Source organism: Aotus nancymaae, unplaced genomic scaffold, assembly GCF_030222135.1.
Source record: "Aotus nancymaae isolate 86718 unplaced genomic scaffold, 86718_ANA_hifiasm-v0.15.2.pri h1tg000012l, whole genome shotgun sequence".
Taxonomy (NCBI): domain Eukaryota; kingdom Metazoa; phylum Chordata; class Mammalia; order Primates; family Aotidae; genus Aotus; species Aotus nancymaae.
The window spans coordinates 25260702-25274493 of record NW_026988423.1 but is presented as its reverse complement, the minus strand read 5'-3'; the positions used below and the strand labels follow the sequence as shown (position 1 = coordinate 25274493).

At 47.7% G+C, this 13792-nt stretch overlaps 1 protein-coding gene across 1 annotated transcript in view; it reads right to left on the bottom strand.

The window, feature by feature from the left end:
- Positions 1–13792, bottom strand: part of GRIK4 (glutamate ionotropic receptor kainate type subunit 4) — a 388236-nt gene that overhangs the window by 321700 nt on the left and 52744 nt on the right. Inside the window, exons 3-4 of the mRNA XM_021671204.2 lie at positions 13353–13457; positions 7498–7629 (exon numbers count right to left, since the gene is read on the bottom strand). Coding sequence (XP_021526879.1) covers positions 7498–7579 — 82 coding nt within the window. The 5' untranslated portion in view covers positions 7580–7629; positions 13353–13457. The remainder of the gene's footprint in view (positions 1–7497; positions 7630–13352; positions 13458–13792) is intronic.

Genomic DNA, 13792 nt, shown 5'->3' with positions numbered 1-13792 from the left:
GCTCAGCTGAGGTCTAGCAGCAGCTTCCACATTGCCTGTGCTTCTCCAGCTTGGCCATCAGTGGCCATAGGGAGGAAGAAGGCAGCTGGACAGCCCAGGTCTACATCAACAGAACGAAAGAATTAGCAGGGCTCTTACGTCCTACTTGGCTTATCCAAGGGATTGGAGCCAAATGGGGTCATGGCTTAAATTAGGCAGATGGTTGCCTCAATTCTAAGCTCTTGTTAATGGCTATTAATGTGGACACAACAATAGTGAAATGCCTCCCTATGAGAGGATGAGAAGAGACCAAAGGTGAAAAGATTGTATCACCAAATCCCAGACCAGAAGGAGGCTTAGAGGTAACAAATCCAATACCACATTTGATGCTGATATCCCAGTCCAACCTATCTGTGACCGTCTCCAGGTATGGGGACCTTGGTATCCAAAAAAGCCCATTCCATCTGCCTGGAAAACACTTTTTTACTTGAAATCAAAACCTCTTTCCATAATTTCTACTCCAACACCCGCCCCCTACCAAAATAGAGCTTGCTAGTGACTCACTCCACATCCCAAGATTTTTTGTAAATGACTTCACAGAGCTGGAGACAGGTTTTTGAAATTCTGATGAAATATCACCATCACTCTTTCAATAGATGTTCGTCCCATTGAATCCAATACTGCCAGTCAGGTCCACTGGCCATGTGCTCGAGCCAACAGAATAGATAGCATCAGGCCGTAATATCTGTTGAGAGCCTGGAGATACCCAGGCCATTCTAGCACAAATGAATACAGGCAGTCACATACCAAAATGATATGGAAATCAGCTGTTATCTAAGACTTCAAATACGAAACAACAGCTCCATCCCTTCATGCCTGACACTTCTGCCAGTGGGACCCTTTCCAGTGATCAATCACAATATGCTTAAGAAAACAGAACAGTAGAGGCCAGGGACGGTAGCTCACACCTGTAATTCCAGCACTTTGGGAGGCCAAGGTGGATAGATCACGAGGTCAAGAGATCAAGAGCATCCTGGCCAACATGGTGAAACTCTGTCTCTACTAAAAATACAAAAATTAGCTGGATGTGTTGGCTCACGCCTGTGGTCCCAGCTACTCGGGAGGCTGAGGCAGAAGAATTGCTTGAACCTAGGAGGCAGAGGTTGCAGTGAGCCGAGATCACACCACTGCACGCCAGCCTGGTGACAGAGTGAGACTCCATCTCAATAAATAAATAAATAAGCAAAACTTACAAATGCTTGCTGCCATTACCTAAGCACTTTTTCTCTTTAGCTCAGCCTGGTTTTGTGAGGCCCCAGGCATCAGCACACTGGCTCCTGGTGGCATTCAGATCTCACTTGTCAAGAACACACTGCCAGCAGGCTATTCAGGACCCAGCCCCAACGCTGTCCTCAGATGCTTCTCAGTCCACCCCCTTTGATGTGGCCACTCTTCCTCTTCCCTGACCACCCACCTCTGCAAGCTTGGGCAAGTCACAAACCTGGGAGCCTCAGGCTCCTCTCTACAAGATGTGCTCACATCGACCTGCCTCGCAGGGCACTGGGGAAACAGAATTAATGTGTGTAAGAACACGCTACACACTACAAACCATGGCACAGATGTCACCCAGGCAGTTGGGAGTCAGGAGTCCTGGCACTGCCAAAAGGGCATTCACCAATTCATTTCACCTTTTGGGAGCCCAGGATTTCTTATCTGTAAAATGGAGTATCTAGGCCTAATTCATGTCTAACTTCTCAGCAGAAGAGACTATGGATGAAGTCACAGTGCACGATGGGTTCTGGAAAGGGCGAAAGAGAGAATAAACATCCCCAAAGCACCCTGTGTGGTGCTCCTGAAGACCAAGGGAAGATGGATGACACAATAGCATGCCAGCCTGGATCTCTCTCTCCCTACAGCCACACCTCCCTCAGCCACCCCAAAATGTGTTGGTGGCAGGGGAGGACCAAGGAGGAGAGGAGAGATGGCCTTACATAAGCACAAGTCTGTGCAGACACACACGTGGACTTTTTTTTCTTTTGGTAAAATATTTACTCTTCTAATTATATATTTAATGGGCTGACAATAACATTGGTTGGCATTTTTAAAACTTGACCAATTCCTGGGGGAAGAGACGTTTGCAAACTGATGGGTCAGCTCTAAATTCAAAACTTGCCACAGGTAATTCATTTAGCAAAAATTTACTAAGCCCACTACTGTGGGCCAGGCACTGTGCTAGACTCTGGGAATACAGACATGAATATGGAAGACACACCCTCCCTAAGATGGTCACCAGGGGAGAGATTTATGTCCTAGAAATCCTTCTATATTCCCCCTCTAGGTGACAAATGAAGGAGAAAGTCATCAATTTCTATTTGTCACTAATGTGAAAGACCAATTGATTGTCTATATGGGTGACTCAATTTGGAAATGAGATGAAAAGCTGCATGCTGATCAAAATTTAATGTGCTACCATTATCAGAGGAGCCCACTACTCAAAAGAAAAAAAATATATCCATGGTGAATCCACTACAAGGCAAAGAATTCACCTGGTATATTTGAATCTCGGTGGATCAGATATATTTAATACACAGCATAACAGGATAAGAAACTGGTGTTTTTTATTCTTTCCCCTTGTCTCTCCAAATTCTCCTATTATCTTTATCTTTATAATATTTCAATGTTCCATGTTGAACATTCTCTGTACAGGATTGGAGTTCGTTGAGGGGAAACCAACTAAGTAAAAAATAACAGTTGTAAAGTGCCTGGGGGGTCCTCGTAAGACAGAGGGTCAAATAAATCCAGGCTCTTGCTGCTTTACCCCACAAGGAAACCTTCAACAAGAGAGATTCAATTGCTACAATAACCTGCTGGTGTGTCTAGTATACCCATGCTGAGCAGAACTTCCCCTGCCACCTGGACTGAGCCTCTGAAATCCCTATGCCTCAGTTTCCTCATCTCTCAGCTAGACTTTGTGCCCTTTAGAAATGTTTTGGAGGTAAAAAAAAAAAAAAAAATCCAAAAAAGAGCAAGAAACTATATTAGCAATGATGATTCTTTGCCATCTTTCAATTCCCTTACCAGGAGAACACAATATATTTAATCTGATGGCCATGATAATGGGATATCCCAAATGTTTCCAGGGCGTCATTAGCTCCAGGAGAGCAGGAAGAGACAGCTTTGGAGACAGACAGGTTCAAATTTCAGTAGCTGTGTGACCTTAGATGTGTTATTTAAACTCTCTGAGCCTCTGTTTCTTCATCTATAACAGGGCATTGTTCATTCCAATGAGACTGACTGAGATATCGGAAATCCCTAGCCCAGCACCGGGCAGAGTGGGAGTTATTATCTTGATTATTACTGTGTAGCACTGCAACCTCAGTGCATGGCACACAGCATTCAATCAGTATTTGTTGAGTGAATTAATGAACGAATAATTGTATCATTGTGTTTATATTACTGCCAAAATTTTCAGTAGAATCCAACCAGGACCTTCAGCCCATTCCTATTCTCTTTTAAGTAAGACAGATAGATGAACATTTTCTCCTTTTCCTCTTTCTCCTTTCTCTTCTGCTTGCTCCAGTAAGTTTACCTCTTTATGCAATAGGTAAAACAGTGCCATTTAAAATAACGATACCAAACATGTTATCGGAAAACCCAGTCTTGCAAGGGCCATGCGAGTCATCTATTCATCACATTCATTGAGCTGGAGCCATACACTTGTATGCATCATGTGTTGGGCCCTTTTGTCAGGGGGTCACTCTCCCCTGGAGTTCAGAGTCTAGTGGAACAATGCCATAATCATTAGAATATAACACGGTAAATGCTGGAACAGATGTTATGTGCTGGGGGAATGGGGGGATGGTAGGAAAAAGATGAATTCTCCCTCTTACGAACAGGATGATATCGGGAAAGGGCTTTGCAGAGGAAGAGCCATTTAAGCTGATGATGATGGAGGAGAAAGACGAAGGAAAAGAAGAGGAGGAGGGGGAGGAGGAAGAGTTGGATTTGTTTTACAGGTCGAGAAGATGGAATGGGAGGAACAGCACTACAGGCAGAGCAGGGGAATGGGTAAAGCCAGGAGTAAATCTTCCTAGTATACTTGGCTCACAGGGAGTGGCTCCGTGTAGCTAAAACACAGAGCTGAGGAAGGAGTAACAAGAGGTAGGCTTGGAGCCTAGTGTTCATTCAGTTAACAAATACTTAACGCATACCCAAGGTGTTAGGAGCAAGGGCAACACATTAGCTAATGTCTGAAATGTTTTCTGAACAGGTTTGGAGAAAACTATAAGAAAACATAATCTTCTCATACTGTTGAAGGTGATTCTGCTTCCCAGTAGCTAAGGGAGCCCATGGGTACACAGAGAAGAGAGCACTGGAAGAGGAGTCAAGGATGCCAGCACCAGTGCCAGCGGCCACCAGCCAGACCCCTACTTGCCAGGTGACCTTGGCCAAACCACTGCCCGATGCAGCCCTGTTTCCTCATTTGCAAGATGACCAGGTTAGATAATGAATCCTATAGTCCCTTCTGGATCTAAGAATGATGATGATCTCTGGTCTCTTTAAGAAATGGTGGGAGGGGGCGTGCAGAGATGGGGTGGGGTCTTCTTAGGGCATTTATTAACTTGTAGCTCCACAGTCATCACTCAGAGGACCCAGAGGGACAGAAGCAAAATCAAAAAACATTTTCAGAAGATAGATGACGGAAGGGGTTGACATATGTGTGAGAATTTGGGGAATTTATGCAGCCAGTCTCACAGCCATAAATAAAATCCCTTTCTTTTACCCAAAACCTCATTCGAGGGGTAAACACCAAACACTGTAATAGATAATTTGGCTGTGTCTCCTGCCCTGTGCCTTACTTGAATGAAAAACAGCCGTCACAAGGCAGGGTAATGGGTTCGGCCGCCTCTGTCCAAACATCCATATTGTCACCAGCAGACAAGTGGGGCTGAGGACGGAGCGCACAAGGCAATATATCTCTGAGATCCCTGGTCTCTTCATGCAGCACCATTCTGAGAGCCACCCATTCTAAGGCTGGGGTTGGGGAAAACCCCAAGAAAATCCAACTGCAAGAAAAAGTGACCCCCAAAATGGTGAGAGGAGCAGCAGCCCCTTCCCTTCCCATAAGCCTCTCAAGGACCCCAGAGACCTCCGCACGGTTAACGCCAGCCAGCTCATCCGCGTGCAAGGCCGCCTGCTGCTCAGCACAGCTACTTGTGTTTTCTTGACCCACTTCTCTTCCTATCCCTGCCCTACTCCACACACCCTCTGGAGTCCATGTAATTAGCACCTTTCCATCCATAAGGATTGGGAGACTTTTAAAAAGCTCCTGGCACCCAGGCTAACCAAGGAGACAGGAAGAATGGGTCCTGGCACTGCTGTTTGGGTTATTCTTTTCTTCTCTTTCTGTTGGCTTAACTCCGCTTCCTGGCCTCTGCAGGAGATTAGGTCTAGTTTGACCTTGCCAGCCAGCAGGCCTCCTGGCTGGAAAGTGGCTGGAAGTGGCCTAACATGAACCAAAACTGAGGGCCAGCAGTCTTGACAGAACTGGACAAGCATTGTTCAGAGTGTGGGTTTGGGAGCACGAGGGGTCCCTTTGAAGCCCTCTGCCATGGCAGCCAAGAAAGGGATCTGTCAGCTCTGCTTTCTGCTTCCCTCCCGGAGCACAGTGTCGAGAGACGCAAGGCCATGAGGTGCTGCCAATTCTGGCTCAATCCCTTTCTGTTTCCCATTAGCGACGAATGGAAATTGATGGGTCACCACTTTATTCACTCATTTAGAGGGGGAGAAAACCTCACAGCAAATGCTAAGTAACTGTAGGCATCTTTTAAATTAAACATCTTAAGGATATAAACCGTTTTGCATTGCTGCTAAGCAGAATTAAATTAGGTAAGGGAGTTTCTGTAAAAATGGACAGAGAAGAGGGAGGGAAGATTTTGTTTTTTAATATCTTTTTTTTAAGCATGCAGAGCAGTGCATCGAGGGCAGAGTGACGGGGAGAACTGAGTCACCTGTCCATGTTGCTGATTCCAATCAGCTCCTCTGCATTTGCATGAAAAACTGTGATCGCAAGGTAAAACAGAGCAGCTCACACACATGCAGGCCGGGCGTCCAGCCTGTGACAGCTAGCCTAGCCCAGTCTCGACAGCTCGCCCACCTCTGCCCACACCATGGCTCCTGACCACCACCAGTGCACCGACCTGAATGCGACTGGAGGAGTTTGGGCGCTTTAAGTCAACTTCCAGAGATTCAGCATCATGCCATCTTTGCCCTAAGTCAGCCTCTAACGCTTTCAGGCTCAGGTTTAAGATCCATATTCCTGCCTTTGCTCCCACCCAAACCCCACCCCTAGTGTGGGAAGAGGGGCCTCGTGTGGTTATCCGTCGGGGTAACCTGCCTGGTATTTAAGTCCCTCTAGGGCTTTCACTTAACCCTACCCCTGCTGTTGGATGGGTCGTCTTGTAACCAACAACCTACCTGTCCGAGTTTGTCACTGCTATGTGCCACCCACCTGTCCACACTAACCCCCATCCCCCATATACACACAGACACCCCTGATCCCTGACACCCCACATCTGTCCTGACTCCACAGGTTCTCTGTTGCTGGGCTATCAGATGACCACACTGTGCCTGCTGGACTGAAATGTGTCCTTGTCCCTGTGGCTGGCTATGTCCCCAGAACTTAGGATCTGGAGAGCCTCAATCTACAGGTGACAAGTCTTACTCAGTCCTGGCAGGGAGAAGACACCTGACTTCCCAGGACCACCCCTCCAGGGATGGGGTGCTGAGGGCTCAGGTGAAAGCCCACCTGCCCACATCTAGAATGGGAATCCCACAGTAAAAAGGCAAGGGAGAGACTCACATGACCCTGCCCTACCTCTCAGAGCCAGGCCACCGCAAGGAGACCCAATGTCAAGGGCCCTTCCAAGCAGCCAGGCCACCCCAGCAGACTCCTGGCTTCTTCCAAGTTGTAGACACAGCACGCTCTCCAGGAAGACTTCTTGGACTGATCACAGGAAAGAAGGGGCCTCTTCTCCTGTCTCCAGCCTTAGATTTGGAATCCCCACAGCCATCCTCACTCTCCTTTCCCGACAGCTGCCTCTTAACCAGCTAGGATGAACCTACATTGACTGCACCAGGGAGTTATCAGCATTTTTATTCTAGTGGCTGGGGAGCTCGGCAGGTGGACCAGATCAGAGTGGTCAGCTGTCAGCTGCCTCCACCACCACGACCTGTGCCTCTCAACCGGCTAGGCTGAACCCATATCAACTGCACCAGGGGATTCTCAGCATCATTATTCTAGTCGCCAGGGAGCTCGGCAGGTTGACCAGATTGGAGTAGTCACCTGTCAGCGGCCTCCACTACCACCACCACCTGCGTCTCCACCCCAGCCACACTCAGGGAGGGCACAGCGCACAGGCTGGGCGGCTTCCCCAGGGCCTATGCAGCACTCTCATGTCCCCTGTGGACACCTGGGATAGTGGGTGGGGGCAATGCCCCAAGCCGGGCCACACTTACCGATCCTCAGGGAGTGCGGGCTGCAGGCGACCATCACGAGCCAAGCAGGAAGCAGCACCAAAGGCGCCGAGACGCGGGGCATCTTCTATGAATCCTCATGGAGCCCCCTGCTGGCCTGGGCATGACATAACTCTGCGAGAGAGGGGGTGGGGGGTACGTGAGTCCCAGGCTCCAGCTAGGCAGCTGCCCCACCATCCCAGTGACCCCCAGCTACCAGGGAAAGTCATGGAGCCAGAGATCTAACTTCAGCTCTGTGATGAACATGGGGCAGGTTGCTGTAACTGTGGTTAGATGATTGATGGTGCCTCATTAATAATGAAGAACCTTTTCTGCTCTCAGCCAAGCACAGTAGCTCACGCCTCTAATCCCAGCACTTTGGGAGGCTGAGGCAGCTGGATTACTTGAGGCCGGGAGTTCAAGACCAGCCTGGCCAACATGGCAGAACCTCGTCTCTACTAAAAATACAAAAATTAGATGGGCGTGGTGGTGGGTACTTGTAACCCCAGCTACTCAGGAGACTTATCCACAGGAGGCAGAGGTTGCGGTGAGACGGGGGCACACCATTCACCATTGCACTCCAGCCTGGCCGACAGAGAGAGCCTTTGCGTCCAAATAAAAAGAGAAAAACCTCATCTGCTCTTAAGGAATTGGAGCCATGGATGAGTAGAAGAGGAAGGGATGGGAGGGATGGGAGGTTACTCTACTGCCCCAAACATAGCATAAGCACTGCACACTGTGGAGAGGTGTGAGAGGGAACTGGGTTCAAGGCCAGCTCCTCCACTTGCCAGTTGTGTGGCCTTCATGAGGGCCCCTCTGTGTCTCAGTTCAGTGTCCTCACATGTAAAAGTGATGTAGTAAAAGTGATGTAACAACCCCTCCTGGTGGAGTTGAACTAAAGAAGAATCAAGGTAACACTGGAGAAGCCACCATGCTCAGGGTCTGGCCTAAATGAGGCACTATGAAAACATCAGGTCCTCCCTGGCCCAGATAGGAGAGGTCTGTTCCCAGCAGATATGGAGGGCAGACACACACCTCCCAGATCATCAGCTGCTTTCCACATCTGCTCTGCTGCCGCTGAAAACTAGCCCCAGCCCCATCCTCTACCAATCCCCCTCCTCCTTCCTGAGGTGGGTAGGCCTCTGATGTCAAATCCAGAACCTTGCAGGGGGCTGCCTCTCCCCAGGGCAGCATGTGCCTTGGCCCCTATTGAGACCCAGAGTCTACTGACAGCCAGCTCTGCTGGCTTCTCTGGCGTGAGGGTGGGGCTGATGAGCAGCTGGATATGCTAATTCCAGGTGCCCTTGGTTGGGAGAGTAGTATCAAAATGTTTCCTCCTCCCTCCCCTAGACAGACAATCCAATAGAAACTGGACAAAAGACTTGAACAGACACCTTACTAAAGAAGATATCCAAATGGCTTATAAACATTTGAAAAGGTGCTCAGCCTCATTAAGAATCAGGAAAATGAAATGTTTAAGCCACAATAATATAACCACTTTATACTCACCAGAATTAAAAGAAAAAAAAAGACAACATCAAGTGTTAGCAAGGACATGATGAAACTGGAACTCTTATCCAGTGTTAGTAGGAGTATAAACTGAAATAAGTACTTTGGAAAACCGGTCCACTAGAGTTTTACATCAAGCAGAAAGGCATGTATATGATCACCAAAGACACGCACTAGAATGTCCACAGCAGCACGCTGGTGGTTTCCAGTTCCCCAAACAGGAAACTACCCAAATGTCCAGCAGCACTATGGAGAAACACATTATATATGCACACAGTGAAATGTGACACAGAAACGAAAATGAATAATCAGCAACTACATGCAACAGAATGGATGAATCTCATAAACATAAGATTTAGCAAAAAAAGACTGGTACAAAAGATTACATATTCTATAGACAGAATAGTTCTGTCTATATCAAGTGAAAAAACAGACCAAACCACTCTGTGCTGTTGGAAGTCCTGTTTCATGGTTAAGGTAGCAACTGGCAGGTGACATGAGGGGACTCTGCTGGTGCTGGTGATGTTCTGCGGTTTTCACGCTGAGTGTGGGTTGCAAAGGTATGTTCACTTCATGAAAGCTCACTGAGCTGTAAACTTATGATGTGTGCACTTTTCCTTATGTGTGTTATGATTCAAAAAAAAATTTGTTCAGGGATACCCCACCTCCCCCAACACACTCAATGTTTCAGCCACATTCAGAGCCTTGTCACTTCCTGTGCACAGGGCATCCCTTCTGCCCAAAGGACACTCCTCTGCTAGCCCCTGCCATGGCCAGAATGGGGCCACTCTGTGTGAGCTATCAGCAGCCTGCCATGGCTCTGAGAACAGCACTTTCCCTCTATTGCTGTTGCCTTTATGCATCTATGCCAGGGATAAGTGTGCGCTCCTTAAGGGCAAGGACTGTGTCCAGGTTCCTGTTGCATCCCCAGAGTCTATTTATACATAATAGGTGCATAGCACATATTTGTTTAATGAATGGAAGGCCTCAAGCAATCACCTGCTAGAGGAAGACAGAGGAAGATCAAGAGTAAAGGACAGGGGTAAAGACAACTCCGCTGTTGGCAAATCAGGCCCAGAATCTTTGTTCTTTAATCATGGGTGTTGGTGCAGGGACAGATTAAAGCAAACACAGTCTCAGGAGAAGCTAAACATTCTTACTCATTAAGGATAAAGTTGATTATTCACTTATTTTCTGTCTCCCTACTAGAATTTAAGCTCAATCGAGGTGGGGCAAGGACAGGAATCTTGTCTGGATGTATCCCCAGGGCCTAGAACAATGCCTGGCATATTATACAGCCTTAATAAATATTTGTTGAGTGGATAAATGAATGAACTGTCAAAGAGAAAAAAACTGTGATAATCTGGTTAGGCTATATAAAAGTACTACTAAATACAATCACTTACATTAAATGCCTTCCATTTATGCCTGATCAGCATGCTGCACCATAATTATTATGCAGACTGCTAAATAGATGTCAGATTAGCCTGTGTGAATTTTATTTGATGACAGAACTCTTCTCAGTCCGTCCAGGCCTGAGGAACTGAGTGTAGCTGTTCATGGCCCCAAAGACTGGTGAATCCCAGAGACTACATTTAAGCATGACGGTGGCTCAGGTCCTGGGCTGCTCTTGGGCCTCAGCTCTGTGACCCTAGGCACAGGGATGAGAAATAATTTCCTCGTAAACCTTACAAGAATGAAAAGAGCCACCATGTTGCATGTCTGCAAGGCTCAGTGGCTTGCAAAATTCTTTGCACAGTCTTTATCATAGTAAATCCACAGAACAAGCTCCACTACAGATGAGGAAGCTGTGCCCAAGAAAAGATACGTGCCTAGCTGAAGGTCACACAGTTGTGTGGAGGCAGAGCCAAGGCTAGCCAGGTCTCTCACTTTATTAGCTTTTCTCTCTTAACTGCTACAGAGCAGAAAGATGATGCTTTTAGATTCTTCATCAAAAAACACAAGACATTTGAAGTCTTATTTTAAGCTTAATGTTCAGATAAATCTAGTCTTCGGACCTAACAGTGCATCCTTCATTAACTGAAAATATTTTAATAATTCAGGGGCAAGAAAAGAAATTATCCTGGAGTTAGAGCACCAAGATGCTCTCTCCATGACCATTACCCTCCATGGGGGTTTCTCCCCTGCCCATGGTATATTCTCCTCCACCTGCATGCTGTGGCACCAACATCAACAGTTCAATTCCTGAACACTTATGACTGCACACCTGCCTCATGACACCACCACCTGGGCATCCCACAGCACATCACAAACACCGTGTCCTAAAGAGAAAGCGTGGTCTCCACCACGCCTGCCACCTGCTCCTCCTTCTACTTCTTCTTAGTAGGTGGCACCACAATCCACCAGTCACCCAAGCCAGAAGCCTGAGAGTTACCCTAGATTTCTCTGTCCCCACACTCCCACATTTAATAAGTCCCCAGATCCTGACAGCTCTGCCTCCTAAAACCACATCTTTCTCTCCATCACTACTGGCTGTCCAAGTACAGGCATTTTCAGCAACAACCTGGATTTCTGCAATAGCATCGTCACTGGGCCCCCATCCTCTGGTCTTTCTCTCTCCATTTGGTTTTCCATATAGCAGCCAGGGGCTTCTTACAGAAATACAAACTTGATAATGACACACTCCTGCACTAAAGTCTTGGGGAGCTCTCCACTGCACAGGAGATCAAGGGCAATTCCCCCACTCTAATAGATAAACCCTCTCATGATCTGGCCCTGCTCACCTGTCCCTACCCTGTGCCCTATGGCATCTGATGCCCCAGCAGAGCTGAAGCCCCACTCCCCTGCAAAAGTTGTGTGCTTTCACTGTGCCCTCCACCCCCTGCAGGAGCTTCTGCTTGGAATGCAGTCCCATCCCCTGATGGCCTGCAGGCTGTGTTTTCCAGGTTCAGCTCATTGCCTCCCCCGGAGGCTTCTGTATTCCCTTCCCCATCTGCTGCTACCAAACCCTGAACATGCCTCACTGGACACACATCCTGCTTATCACAACAATGCTGTCTGGACAGCACCAAGCACCCAGCACCCTATCTGGCACATAGTAGGTGCTCCACTAATATTGGCTGAATGAATAAATGAACAGATGGGCCCAATATGAAATAAATTCTCAGTTTGGTGTATATATTTTGTATACTCACTGTAGTTAAAACAAACAACCTAAGCAGACAGAACGCCGCAGATGCAGGCAAAGGGGAATCACAATCGTTTGAGAAGGGGAGGGAAGCAAATGTGTACTGACCTCTGATTCTGTGCCTGGGGCTTGAGCTGGCTGCCACAGGTAAGAACACAGGGTTGAGTCCTACACCGCCATGTACTAGCTACACACCTTGGGCAAGTTAGCTAACATCTCTAAACCCTGACTTCTTCATTTGTGATATGGGGGTGATAATAGTTCCCTCATGGAATTGCTATGAGGATTGCATGATAAGATGCTGTGCACTGCTGCTAAGAGTAAGCACTCAATAATAAATGCCGGCCAGGTGCAGTGGCTCACGCCTGTAATCACAACATTTTGGGAGGCCAAGGAGAGCAGATCACATGAGGTCAGGAGTTTGAGGCCAGCCTGGCCAACATGGTGAAACCTCATCTCTACTAAAAATACTAAAATTAGCCAGGCATGGTGGTGCACACCTGTAATCCCAGCTACTCAGGAGGCTAAGGCAGGAGAATTGCTTGAACCAGGGAGGCTGAGGTTGCAGTGCGCCGATATTGCGCCACTGTACTCCAGCCTAGGTGGCAGAGCGAGACTCTGTCTCAATAATAATAATAATAATAATAATAATAAATACTAACTCTTCTTGACCATGTACTTACCCCATAAGATGGTGTTGCATCTGTTTGACAAATGAGGAAGCTGAGGCTCAGAAAGGCTCAGTAGCTCATCTGAGCTCATGCAACTAAGACAGCAGTGCTGGGTTCAAATCGAAGTATGTGTCTAATCATATGCGATCCAAATCCCAGTCCCCTGCTCTGACTGGCATTGAATTCAGCAGTGTTGGCAGAATTTAGGTTGAAAGCAGGTATGTCAGTACAGGTTCCAATCGCACAGGGTCTCTGACAGTCCCCACCTAGACAGAGCTGGGGCTCAGTCCCGTACTTTAGGTACTTTGGAAGACAGAGAGTTCAGAAACAGAAATTTCCCATCTATTTGAGAACCCTGCTCTCGACACCCAGCAGGAGCCTTGCCGATCCTGAGTGCAGAGGGAAGACCCAGACTGGATGGAAGCTGGGCTCCGTCTGGCTCTGGACCTTATGATGGATGCTCTTGAGCAGCTGCTCCCCTCAGAGCCTGCGTCTTCCTCCACTAGTAACATGGGAATGGCAGTGCCTACCTCCGGGGTGATGAGCGCCAGGAGAGCAGGGAGCAATTCGAGCTTTTCCACCTGTGTCCTCAGTGCCTAGCACAGGCTGGCACATAGTAGGCACTCAGAAAGTATCTGTTGGAATAATAAAAGAATCCAATCAGAGAATATATGTGGAAACGCTCTGTCAGCTGCAAATTGTTACATGTGAGTGGTATTTGATGTCACTGAGGATGAGGAATTTACAATCTAGGTGCAATTTCTCTACCCACACAGGCTCTCCTCCTTTGATCCTTCAGCCTTTGCTGTCTGCAGCTCATGGGGCACCATTTAATCACATGCTGTCCCCCAATGGCCTCAAAGACACACTGTGAGTATCGCACTCAGAGCTGAGGCTCCCAAGTTCTCACCTCTGCTTAACCATTTACCTGCCCAGGATGTGTCCTACCTTAACACCAAAATTCAGGTGT